The 12,569-nt window shown below is 39.5% G+C and overlaps 1 protein-coding gene across 1 annotated transcript in view; it reads right to left on the bottom strand.

Moving 5' to 3' along the window:
* Window positions 1–753: 753 nt before the first annotated feature.
* The window catches only part of LOC108970366 (homeotic protein proboscipedia), a 72,079-nt gene continuing 60,263 nt past the window's right edge, over window positions 754–12,569 (bottom strand). Inside the window, exons 3-7 of the mRNA XM_018935702.1 lie at window positions 4,787–4,944; window positions 4,596–4,710; window positions 2,625–2,756; window positions 2,381–2,550; window positions 754–2,312 (exon numbers count right to left, since the gene is read on the bottom strand). Of these exons, the coding sequence (XP_018791247.1) occupies window positions 798–2,312; window positions 2,381–2,550; window positions 2,625–2,756; window positions 4,596–4,710; window positions 4,787–4,944 (2,090 nt within the window). The 3' untranslated portion in view covers window positions 754–797. The remainder of the gene's footprint in view (window positions 2,313–2,380; window positions 2,551–2,624; window positions 2,757–4,595; window positions 4,711–4,786; window positions 4,945–12,569) is intronic.

Below are 12,569 nucleotides of genomic sequence, written 5' to 3' on the forward strand. Positions count from 1 at the left end.
CTGTATGTATGTATGTATGAATGTATACATATATAACTTTCTGTATGTATGTATGTATGAATGTTGTTTTGAAAATTATGCAAAGATTCCATAGTATATATATATATACATATACTGATTTTTATTAAATTTATATACATACATATTTACAGGTTTAGAACTAGTAGCATATCTTAATACTAACAACAATTGCTGAACATTATTTATTTATATTTTTCTTGTTTCCTTTTTCGTTTGAGCAAAACTAACTAATTAGCATTTCACAAGACTACTTCTCTAATTAGCGTTTATATGGTATACTATATACAACAATTTAAAGATGCATACAGTTATCGATTTCACACTATTTTGACTTGTTTCTTGATGGATCTAACGTACTATCAACTTTTGTACATATGTACGCCTTGAAGATTTTTTATTTAAAAATTGACAATTTAAGAGAAGAAAAAAATATTTTGAACGACTCAAATAGGAAATGACGAGAAAATCACGAAGGAATGATGATTAAGTTCAGCTGGATTAAATAAAAACTAATTATTGGGAAATATTTCAAAGTGTTAATACAAATAGTAAGGAATAACTGGTTTGAAAATACAATGCAACAAACAAAAAGAACATAACTAGAAACTCATTTTTACAACTACTTACATATTAATAAGTGCGCAAAGTTAATATTATTTTGGATACTTGTACAACACACTAAATTGAAACACCAAATGAAGACATTTCTCCAAACAAACAAAAAAAAAAAAAAAATTAAATGGACCGTGAAACAGCATTTATTTGCCTTAGATGAACTAACTCAGCTGGTAGTACTCTGGTGCAAAATCATTTGCCAGATTGCTAAGGAAGTTGAAGTCCGATGAGCTGTTTGAATTCTCCATGCCGGTTAGATTTCCGCCAGCCGCGGCGACGGGTCCGCCATTGCCTGCCATCGGATAAGCGGCGGCGCTTGCCGGCGAACCGCCATTCAGAGCGAAATTATTTGCGCCGATGTTCATTTGACCGCCCGTTGCCTGATGGTGTGGGTGTGAATGCGGTGGATGGTGATGTGCTTGTGGATGGTGTGGTGGCATGCCGCCAGGTTGCTGCTGCAGCTGAGCTTGGCCATTCTCGTAAAATGTGGCGAAATTGCCGTAGCTGCCATCACAGTTCTCCATTTGCACACCCAAAGCGCTGGCATTGGGCGGCATGTAGACATCGGCTGATGTGACTGTCGGCGCAGCGCCGGCGCCAATCTTCATATGCGGCGTGCCATCCACCATGAATTCGGCTGGTATGCCACCAATGTGCTGTTGTTGTTGCTGTTGTAGCTGTTGTTGAACGTCGTGCGCTTGCTGGTGTTGGTGAAAGTCGGGATGAATTTGTTGTTGATGCTGTTGCTGTTGGAAATTCAAGTGTTCGTAATACGCAGCGGTTTGTGACTTGGCTTCGTAGTAATTGCCGCTTGCGTTCAGAGATGTCGCTTCGAACTCAGCGCCAGCATGATGATGGGGATGCATGTACACACCACCGTTGTCCACCGCGTGGTGATTATAGTTCATATACTGGCCAGCGGCACCTGGCGGCAACGGCTCGCCACCATGATTGTAGAAAACTTGCTGGTGTGGTGGTGGCTGTGGCTGGTGGTGAGTTTGCGCGTGTTGGAATGCATTGACAGCTGCTGCCTTGGCTGCTTGGAATTCATGTTGAAGTTTCGGGTTGTGGATGTCGGGCGAGAGTTTGCTAATGAAGTCCGGTTTGGCGCTCGGATATTCACCATTCGACTGGTGTTGCAGTTGGCTGTTGTTTGGCATTTGTTGCAACTTGTGGTGTGGTGGCATTGGCAAGGTCGCTTGCGGCCCGTGTTGTGGCGAAGCAGAGGCGGCGAATTCGATGTCGTACTTGCCGTAGTAATCGTGCGGCGATTGTAGCTGCGCCGACGGCAGCTGCGACTGTGGCGGTGGTGGGTGCAGTTGCGACTGCTGCGCATGGTGTAAGTGTGGCCGTTGTTCGTGTTGGTTGTGTTTCGGGTAATAGCCACCGTGGAAGTACGCGGCCATGCCGGCACGCCCACTATTCTCACTATTTCCTGCGTTCGCGTTGTTGCCATTTTGGAAACGTTTTCTGCGCGAACCGCCTTCGGTGTTGGGACCGCAATTGGAATTCACCGCCGAATGTGCGTCTGAGTTTCGACGAAATCCACCGCCACCCGACAACATTGCAGCGGCGTTGCCAGTAACGTTGTTGTTGCTGCCACCATTTCCGACCGGTGAATCATAGGGGAATGGCGACGCTTTGGTGGATGTCGAAACGGCCTCATTTTTGACCACCTGCTCAATGCGTAAGCAAAAGGGGGTAAACTGGTGCATCAATAAATAAAATTTATTTAGGCACTTACTTGACTGTCATCTTTTTTCTTCACTTTGATGGGACTGTCGTCGATGTCTTCGTCAAGACTGACGCTGGAAGCCACACTGGAGTCGGCACTGATCATATTCGACGCGGAAACAGTTGAGCTACCAAGCAGATTTGAGGATATGCCCGATTCCAAGGTCGAGTTCGGCGTCACTTTAAAATGGAGTACACAAAATTAAATCTTTTTTTTATAACTTTAAGTTGCTTTTCGCCAGAGTTTTACTTACAACTTCCGGCGCTCGCGTTGTTATTGGTCGCACTGGGTGTGTTGTTGTTGTGCCCCCGTGAATTCGAGGTGGAATCTGGTATATCATCCGACGGCAGCTCACAGCCTTGACAAGACTTCTTCGAGTTGGAGTCTATATGTGAGGTTAAGTGGAGAAATGTTAGTTAATATAAAAAAAAAAAAAAAAATGCCAGCGAGGGAAAGTGTATGCGAGGAGTAAGGGATTTCTAAGGTTATTAAATGAGCTAACTAAGGAAAGATATTAATTCCTTTGCAATTTTTGATTTGACATGATGAATTTTATAAAGAGAAAATTGTGGAGCCTGGCTTCGATGCCTTTTTTTGTAATATCCGCATGTATATACATATGTATGTCAGAGGTACAAGAAAATATTACTCTTTAAGTATGACCAACGAGTTATTGAGTCCATTCCATATAATATTAACATTTCTTAAAAAAAAAAACTTTAAGATCGAATTTTCACATGTGAATACTTAGATGCAGAATAGCAACAAAATCGTTCCATTTCCACTTACGACAACTTCAAGCGGAACGGGCGTGGTCGAATCGCGGTGATTCGGCGCAAAAAGTTGGTAAAGCCGGGATTGGCGATGAGGAAGGATTGGCAGATAATAATCTACTATGAGTTGCTTTTGTTGTTGTTGTTGTAACGGTTATCAAGTTCCCGTTAGAGTGGTAAGGTTCAGATATGTTGTCATCGAGGTCATCCAACGGTAAGCCCAAGAATCTCGCTGTGTGGACGCGGTTGAACCATAGGTAGGCGGGTCTAGGGTTAGCAGGACATGCAAAGAGGTGGTTAGAGTCATACGGGAACTCGTTGTGTGTTAGACATCTGTTTGTTTTAAGGGGGTTAATTCTAGGTAAGTAGGAGTTCAATCTGCTGCAGTATCCAGAACGAAGCTGAGCAAGGGTCACTTTCAATCCTCTCGGCAACTCGAGCTCTTCGTCTGCAATGGGAATTGGTTTGACTCCAAGTACGCCATTCACTGAGAGGGAGTGAGTGAAGGTGTTTATGGCTCCACTGTGAATGGCAGTGAGTGCACATCTGAAGTTAGTTGCGTTCGAAGTCCGGTCGGTTTATTGTCTTCTGTCGTCGACGCAGTTGAGCAAGGACCTCTTGATGCTCTTAGCAGTTGATTTCGCCGTATCCGACACTAAATAATTCAGTGATTAAAGAGAAGCTTGTGAAAATCTCTTTTTTCACTAGCAAATAGTGATTCTTAGAGTTAAATTAATGGATTTCTTTTGCTTGACTGAGTCGCTTTATAAAAATTATTTTCGGATGGGAATTCTTGTTAACTCTTTGCCGTCTGATGGGTCGTCTTGCATTCTCACCTCAGGATCATACAAAATCAATTATGGCATGTATTTCGATATTAAAGTATTTGGAACAATTTAGGTACTCCTACAAACTATTACATCAAGTTGGTTGGGTGCATGTTGCTAACAGGCCACCCTGTATTTTAAAGTCTTACATGTTTTAAGAAGAAGTTCTGAAAGCGTGTGCTTCATTTTCATTAAAAGGGTTGCAATGTACGTGGAACCACAGAAAACATCTCCCCAAAAGTGATGGAATGAAGCGCAGCGGTGAAGTGTCAACGGCACAGAAAAGAAGACGCGAAGCCAATGACAATGATTGATAAGATTATTTTCCATTTCGCCGATTTTGTTACAAGTTGTTGAAGTACCTCTGTACACACATACATAGGTATATACATGAGAACATATCTTGTGACAGCAGAAAAGCAGATTTAATGGAGCGGTTTCGCGCTTAAAACTATCCTACGACGGTTTCTATGGTCTTAAATAATAACTGTGCTCTATGATAATTTGTATTTTTATTGTGCTAGAAATACATGCGTATGTTTGGGTTTGTGCTCGTTACCCTAAAGTGCGAAACTAAGTGGAAAACCAATTATCCAAAAGAGAAATTAAGGATAAAGCACTTACTACTATCAGACTGATCATCATCACCTTTTAGACTGTCTTTGTTGTCTTCATCGTCCGTCTTCGATAAAGTTTGACGCTTATGCTTCATTCGTCTATTTTGAAACCACACTTTGACCTGCAAAGAGAAAATATTATTTCACATTTTACATATGGATCGAACATCGTAGAAGTGTATGTAGAACTGCGCTCACCTGTCGCTCGGTCAGATCTAAGCTCGCGGCAATTTCGATTCGTCGCGGTCGGCACAGATACTTGTTGAAATGGAACTCCTTTTCGAGTTCCAGCAGTTGTGTGTTGGTGTAGGCAGTACGCAGGCGCCGGGGGAGACCATTTTCTGGAACGAATTCAGCTGCAATTGAAAATTGCATTTCCTTGATACTTGAGTAAATGTGATTTTGAATTGAGTGTGTTTTCATATTAAAGTAGGGCTCTCGCGTCTAAACGGCGACTAGAGCGAAATTGTGGACTAATTTGCATTCGTTTTGAGTGACGGCATTATCTTATGTTATAGTAAATAATTTTTTGGTGCAAATATAATTTATCAAAAGCTTTAATAAAGCGAGTTTTGGGAATTATTTGTGAAGCTGTTGAAGTAATGATATACAAAATTTCATTTCACCTTGCGTTAATAACGCTCTTACCGCGTAACTTGCCACAAATGAAGTTGTTAAGTAAGGAATAAGTAAGCAGCGCCCAACTCGCAATGCAAAGTAATTAACAAAATTCTAATCAATCAATCAAAAAGCGCCAAGCAAGTGCCACGACGCTCGCTAAGTGATGCTCGCAACGTGGCTTTATGGACTGCTGAAACGTTTTGGGAAGAATGTGTGACAAAATTGAAGTTTACATAATAAGAAACCTCGTTTTCAGCTTTAAAATTGAGTAAAATAATCAATAGTTCGTTGTCTAGAAAGCTCTAAGAAAAAACAAATATACAGGGTTTTCCGGTAAGAGTGATATGATTTCTTAAAAAAAGTGTAAGTAAATTTAAGAAAATTTATTTGTTTATTATTTAATATTACAAGCGATACAACTGAATTCTGAATAAAACTTCATTCAAATGACCTCCACGACTTCCTTTGCAGGTACGAATTCGATGAACCCAATTTTGAGTACTTTTTCCACTAAATCAAATCGTATGTCATGAATAGCACTTTCCAAATTGCCTTCTAAAGCTTGAAGAGAGGCCGGTTTATTACTAAAGACCAATAACTTCAAATAACCCCACATGTAGTAGTCTAATGGTGGTAAAACAAAACTTCTGGGAGACCACTCAACGACACAATTTATTGAAATTATCGCATCTCCAAAATTTTCTCTCAATAATTCGGTCTTGTTGAAACCAGATATTGTCAAGATCAACTTCTTTCAATTGCCGTCATAAAAACTTAGTTATCATCGATCTATGCCGCTTTCCTGTGATAGTAACGGAGTCACCAGCTTCATTTCGAAAGATGTATCGACCATTGATGCCACCAGACCAAAAACCACACCAAACTGTCAATTTAGGTGAACATAATGATTGTTCATGAATGACTTGCAGATTTTCTGCGCACCAGAATCGCATGTTTTGAGGCCATTTTTATATGGTTTGATTATATGGTTTCAAACCGCTGAAGTTCTTTCTCAAAATACGCTAGATTTTAGTTTGAGACAGTTTCAATTCTTGAGAACGTTTTGGAATCCATAAATTACGGTCTTCAGCAACACTTGCCAGAATGGTAGCAATGTTTTCATTAATTCGAAAGGTTCTTTGTCCTATTGGCACTTGAACATTATGTAAAGACAGTGTAGGGAGAAACTGTCAAAAATTCAACGAATAGCAAGCACAGGTGAACGATTATTATGATCATAAAAATGCGTACCATTCTCATCGGAAAGTCAAGTTTTGTTTTGTTTGAGCAAATATCTTCAATTGCAAAAAAGTGCTTTGAATTATTGAATGATGCCAAATGAACTTCTTCATCAAAAGAGCGGATACCATAAACCAAAGTTAGCAGTTTTGCTGTTGCTGCACTCGTTCACAGCCGATATGCGGCAAGTGTCCTTTGTAGCCGGAATTCGTTCGGAGCACATAAATAGTTGCGAACAAGCTTGAAGTCATCAAGTGCGAAATGTGTAGATGCACACAGTTGCATTTGCATTGATTTCCAGCTGCAACAACAAAGCCACACACACACACATATATAATGTCAACTTAAAGCGCCTATTTGTATGCTAAGCAAAGCAGCAGCGCCACCCATCAAACACACACAGCCACAGCAGCACAAAACCAAAAAGGTAAAGTGCACAAAAGCAGAAAATATGATTTCCTTTTTGGCGACGAGTGAAAAGATAATTTTCTAAATACTCGTATGCCTTCGAGCAGCTGCAGAGCACGTCGTACGAGCGCATGAAGCTTGTGACTTTTGTAAAGCAGAGAATGCATAACCTGAAAGGAAGTACATATTTTCCGGCACAAAAGCAAGGATTCACCTGACATGTGCCAAAATTATGGTTCGAGTCTAAAACCACACAGCTCTCGCAAGACTATAAGTGTGCAGATTTATTGTGGAATGTTCTTGCTAAAGGTTCATACTTATGTGTATACCTATATCTACTTATGTACTGCATATACATATATATATATGTGCAGAGATTCGGCGTTTACATTTGGTGTTGATGTTCTAAAGAGGTTTGGCGTTGGAAAATTAACCAAATAAATTTCAAATGCCATTTCAATATTTGCTGCGCAGCATTCAAGCAAATCGTTCCTGGATAATTGCAAGTCAAATGTAGGTAATCATTAAAATAAGCTAAATTATTTAAGTTGTATATACGATACTATACAGTCCAAACCTAATTTCACTCAGTTAGGTCTGTTTGTTTGCGGATCGAAAGGTTTGTCTGAGATTTTTTACATGAAACAAATTTGGTTGAATGCTTTTGTTTTACTGGAATCACAGGCTTTGAAAATGTTGTAGAAATTTTTTGATGAGCCTATGTTACTTGATTATGAAAGCAAGCATTCAGTGAAAATTACGAAGTCACTGGAAACTTGCTTCACTGCAGAGGTTCTCAACAACTCTTTTGGATCGACTCAACCATTTTGATGAATGCTTTAGGCATGAAGCGTGTTAATGCAAGCCACGTGCCAAAACACCTAAATCTATTGCAAAAATGACGGCGGGTAGAGGAAGAAAGAGATGCTTGACAACGAAGCTAAGGGCTCTATATTAATTTAGGGGTTATATGGGTTGTACGGGTTTCAAAAAATGGAATTAGTTTTATTGTTTTATTAAATTTTACAACACTTTTTAAGAATATTGTCCTAAGTTGATCCGAGTAATAGTTTGTATCTCCTTGAGAATTTGTGCGGTCGAGGCCAGCTAGGCTAAGTGCGTCGTCTTTAAACGCGGTTTCCTCAAAACTATGCAACGGTTGGGAAGATTTCTCGAGAACTACTCAACCACACTTCATGAAATTTTACACAGGTCTTTGGGATACAATTCTAAAAGACTTTAACGAATGATTTTTTTTTTTCAATTTGCGTCGAAATTTTAAGTGTTTAGTAAATATTTCTGCCAAAAGTTCAATTTTCAGTCTTTCTTCCTTCGTCCAAGTTCTAAGTTAAGGTTTTAACAAAACCACGCATTCTTCACTTTAGATGATTCTGTTATGAGTTAACCTACAAACGCGGGCACACAATTTTTCCGAGGGGTCACCGGAAATGGCATCGCAATAGCCGAGTTTAGAATATTTGTTTCCAAAAATTAATTCAAATTCTAATAAATTAATTTTTTATATGAGAAAATAATTTTTGAAATTGTTTTGCTAGCTTTTTACCCAAGGAAACCCATGTAACCCCTAATTCATAACGAGACGTGGGTTTATATAATACATTTGACGTAGTAACTGTTCAACAAAATACAAATATGAACCGAAAACGCAAAACCAAAATTCCCTGAATACACTGATGACCATCGGTTCAGTTCAGGTTCAATGGTTTAATTTAAAGACGATAATAACGGTTTGTATTAAAATAATCACAAATATTATTTTTTCTATAAATCTGGATCCAATAATTATAAGATAATAATAATTATTATAATTCAACAATTTTTCTTGCTAACCGAAAATATCCGAATTTTTATCACTTGAAAGCTACAGTATTTTGTTGAAATATCTAAAGGGTGTACCAAAATTAACGCAAGATTTAAATTGCCACTTGTATAATAAATTACAAACCTAAAAAAACTCAAATCGATAGCCGACAATTTAGGCTTAGTAAAAATATAGCGTTACGTAATAGAACAATGTGTATTATTGACCATTACTTCAAAAGTATTGTATTTAAAACTTGACAGCCGGAGTTCGAAATGCATCCACAACGTGCCACTGTTTGGTATGGATTGTGTGCTGGAGTTGTAATTCGGCCCTACTTTTTGGAGAATGAGATGATTTTCGGGATTCTTTAAAATCACAATTCTATTGGAACAATGCCACAACCACATGCAGGGCGGATCCCCTCCGGATGACTCCGCAGTTTCCCCTACCAAAAGTTCAAAATTATACAATATTTCCATCATAAGTGACATTCTGCGAAGAAAAGCACTTTGAGTTGCAGGTACAAAATTTTATAATTCCTCTTCCAAAATTATACTCTGGAGCCGCCCCTGGCCACGCTTGCATTGAAGGCGATTCAACGTTGCATCATTGAAATTCAGCCGCATTTTTGTAGAATAGTTATGTAAAATTTCGACATACGAGTGCTTATATGTATAGAAAGCCGTGGAGGCCATTAGCCCGATGTGCTTTTCAATAAATAACTCTGTCTTGAGTGCTTTATGATTCAATAAAAAATTACAATCAAAAGACCAAAAAGTATATTTTCTATTCTAAGAAGGCTAAAAATGTAAATAGTGTATAAGGTCCTGATACTGTAATAGAAACTGCATGGGTGCGGCATTTTTCACGCAAAATTATTAAAATTTCCATCTGCGAATCGCATCAAAACCGCACCATGTCTGAAACTGGTGGTTACTGGTGATGGAAAGTGGGTCATGATCGAAACGCGGCGAGTCGGCTCAATCGAGGGTCAGGTTCGATTTAGTGAGATTTGCAGGGAATCATCTACAATGATCTGTTCCCTTACGACCAGACTCTTAAATCGCATCTGTACTGTCGATAGTGATTCAAAAGAACCGTGTATATGTGCCTAAATGATCTTGGATCCTTAAACTACGCAACAGAAAACTTGTGCACATTTCTTTTCTTACAGGGCATTTTAAACATTAAGGCACTAATTCACATGTTAACACTTGCGTTTAGTTGCTGGAAGCTCTTCTTTTTATCTACATAACAGTATTTTGCACTTATTAAAAAGCACCCAAAAATAATTTACGACTAAATTTGAACCAACGTGGAGTGTGGCAGTTATTTAATTCTTTTTGTAGCGGCGTTAAGCAAATCATATACTTGACCGTTAACCCAAGCGCACTTACCAGCCAACACCACTTGACTATAAGTGCAAGTTTAGCATTAAATGCAAAAGCCAGCGAGCAGCATGGACCTTATATGACTGAAAAGAAGAGCAGAAAGCTGGTTAAAAATGTTGCACGAAATTGAATTGCACGAAGAGGCGCACACAACAAGCCACAAATTCAACTCGAAAGCCACCTGCATGCTTGCAGATGCCCAACGCCAGCTTCGAGGCCTGATTTTAATGTGAGCCGCCACGCATTGCAAACTACATGTGTGGATAACTGAGCCACGCAACAGCAGGAGGCGATTAAAGTTGCAGCCAGCGCCGCAAAAAGGACCCGGGATGCGCACATTAAGGACATGTGCGGAAAATTAGCGTGCGTGTGTGTGTGGTTAGCGGTCAGTGAAATGCTGGCGTCCCAAGCGAGACTTGCCACTGCAACAGACTGACCTAACCTAAATCTACTACACTTGCGCCGGGGTGTTTGGTATTTCTTGGGTGTGTGGGGGCCAACAAAGCGGACACTTTGCAGTTGTGACAGTGTCAAAGTGGTAGCCACACCTTTGTACATAGAAGATATGACCCCAATTTATCTTCCGAATTTTTTTGCTCAACTTACCATTAAGAGTTTTCGAAAAAGACACAGCAGCTAAGTATGAGTAAAATGTGCAAGTATGTGTGTATGTGTGTGAATGTTTATGTATGTGGGCACACACGTGTGTTCACTCGTCCACACCGTCTACTCATTGCCGACGTTGTGCTACCGTTGAGGGAAATTTGTTATTGTGGCTTAAATTATGCTTAACTTTGTGGTTTTCAAGACTAACCCCGTTGACAATAATTTAGGTGATGACAGACGGCCCAACAAACAAACGGCAAAGACACACGCTTTTAGCATAAAGCATTTCCTCAGTAAATTTAAGCTGCAGCCCGCTGAGCTGAATTAAATTATGCGAATTAAATTTATTTGAAAATAAAAACAATCGTTACTGTAAGTATAAGGCACGTAGCCCCAGCAGAATGCTGTAAGCTTTGATTGACGGTTGATCAAACTACATATTAAAATCAATTCAAAAGCAACTGATGCAAGCAAAGAAACAAGGAATAAGGAAATACAAATAACAAATTCAAAATCGATTGGAAAATCAAGTAAAAAGTGGAATTCGTTATATTATACGCAGCGTTAGCAGCTATAAGTCTACACTCGCACAACACTGAAAGCATGTGGCAGCGCTTTTGTAATGCCAATGTGACGCTGCCACTTGTGTGCCTCACTCGCCCGTTCAGTTTTGCTGCAGTGCGCGCCACATTGTGCTCATATGCTGCAGCGGATGTTACAACTTACTGCCGTCGCTGCCACCATAATCCCAGTCAGCAGCAGCGCTGCCACTCCAAGCTGCTTAACTTGGCTTTGTTTCGTAGCGTTCACGCTGCCACTTCGCGTGAGATTGCAATACAATATGACGGACAGATTTGTTGCAGCGGCAGCTCCATCAAGGACCTATCATCGCGGCAAAGCACATAAAAACTGAAATAAAGTACAACTGCAGCAACCCGCCTCCGCGTGTGAAGTGTTGTTGCAGTGTTGCTCGCATTGAAGCGGCAAAAACGAGCGAGCGAAACCATTAATCATACGCTTTAGGTAAAAGTCGATTTCTCATGAAAATATTTGCCGCTCAAATTGTGTATGCGCAATAGCTTATGTATTTGACGGGTGTGTGTGTATGTTCATATGTACATATTATGTATTTACCTAGGTGTGAATGAGTGTGTTCTAATGTTTGGAGATATTCTTGTTCATTGTTGGCGGCTTTTTGTTACGCTTTTGTGATATTGCTACCGTCAGGAAGCAACGGCCGCCACACCAAAACGAATCAAATTGGATTTTCTCCGATTGTCTGAGACTCTTTGATATCTTCAAACCTCTGTTTGACTTTGTTTATACTTGAAGAAGTAGTAACAAAAAGTGTACCAGTATTTATTTATGTGTTTTTTTGTGTATCTATATTTTTAAAGAAGTCAAGTGAAAGCTTCATTTATAAATGTAATCGGCGGGTCGATTTTTTTTTGAACAACGTATTTGCAAAAAATGTTCTATGGTTCATGCTGAACAACTCTGCATAAGATACAATGGTTCTAAAAGCGATTTCGGGGAAGCAACTTTTATGGGGTTACCTCGGGTAACAAACAGCTTTTTTCAACCATTTTTTTTCTCATTTAAAAAACTAAATATTTTATTAGAATTTTTTATTGTTCCAAACTTACACTGTTAATAATAAAATTCGAAAATTTTTGGAAAAAATATTTTAAACTCGGCCACTGTGACGCCATTTGCGGTGACCCCTCGGAAAACAGATGCGTACACGTTGTCAAGATAACTTCTTACAACATCATCTAAAGATCTAAAGTGAAACAAACTACGTGTTTTGTTTAAAACCTTAACTTAGAAGTGGATGAAGGAAAAAAAACTGAGAATTGAATTTTTGGCAGACATTTTTACAAAACCAAAA

Source organism: Bactrocera latifrons, unplaced genomic scaffold (assembly GCF_001853355.1).
Source record: "Bactrocera latifrons isolate USDA-ARS-PBARC rearing strain unplaced genomic scaffold, ASM185335v1 scaffold_3, whole genome shotgun sequence".
Taxonomy (NCBI): Eukaryota; Metazoa; Arthropoda; class Insecta; order Diptera; family Tephritidae; genus Bactrocera; species Bactrocera latifrons.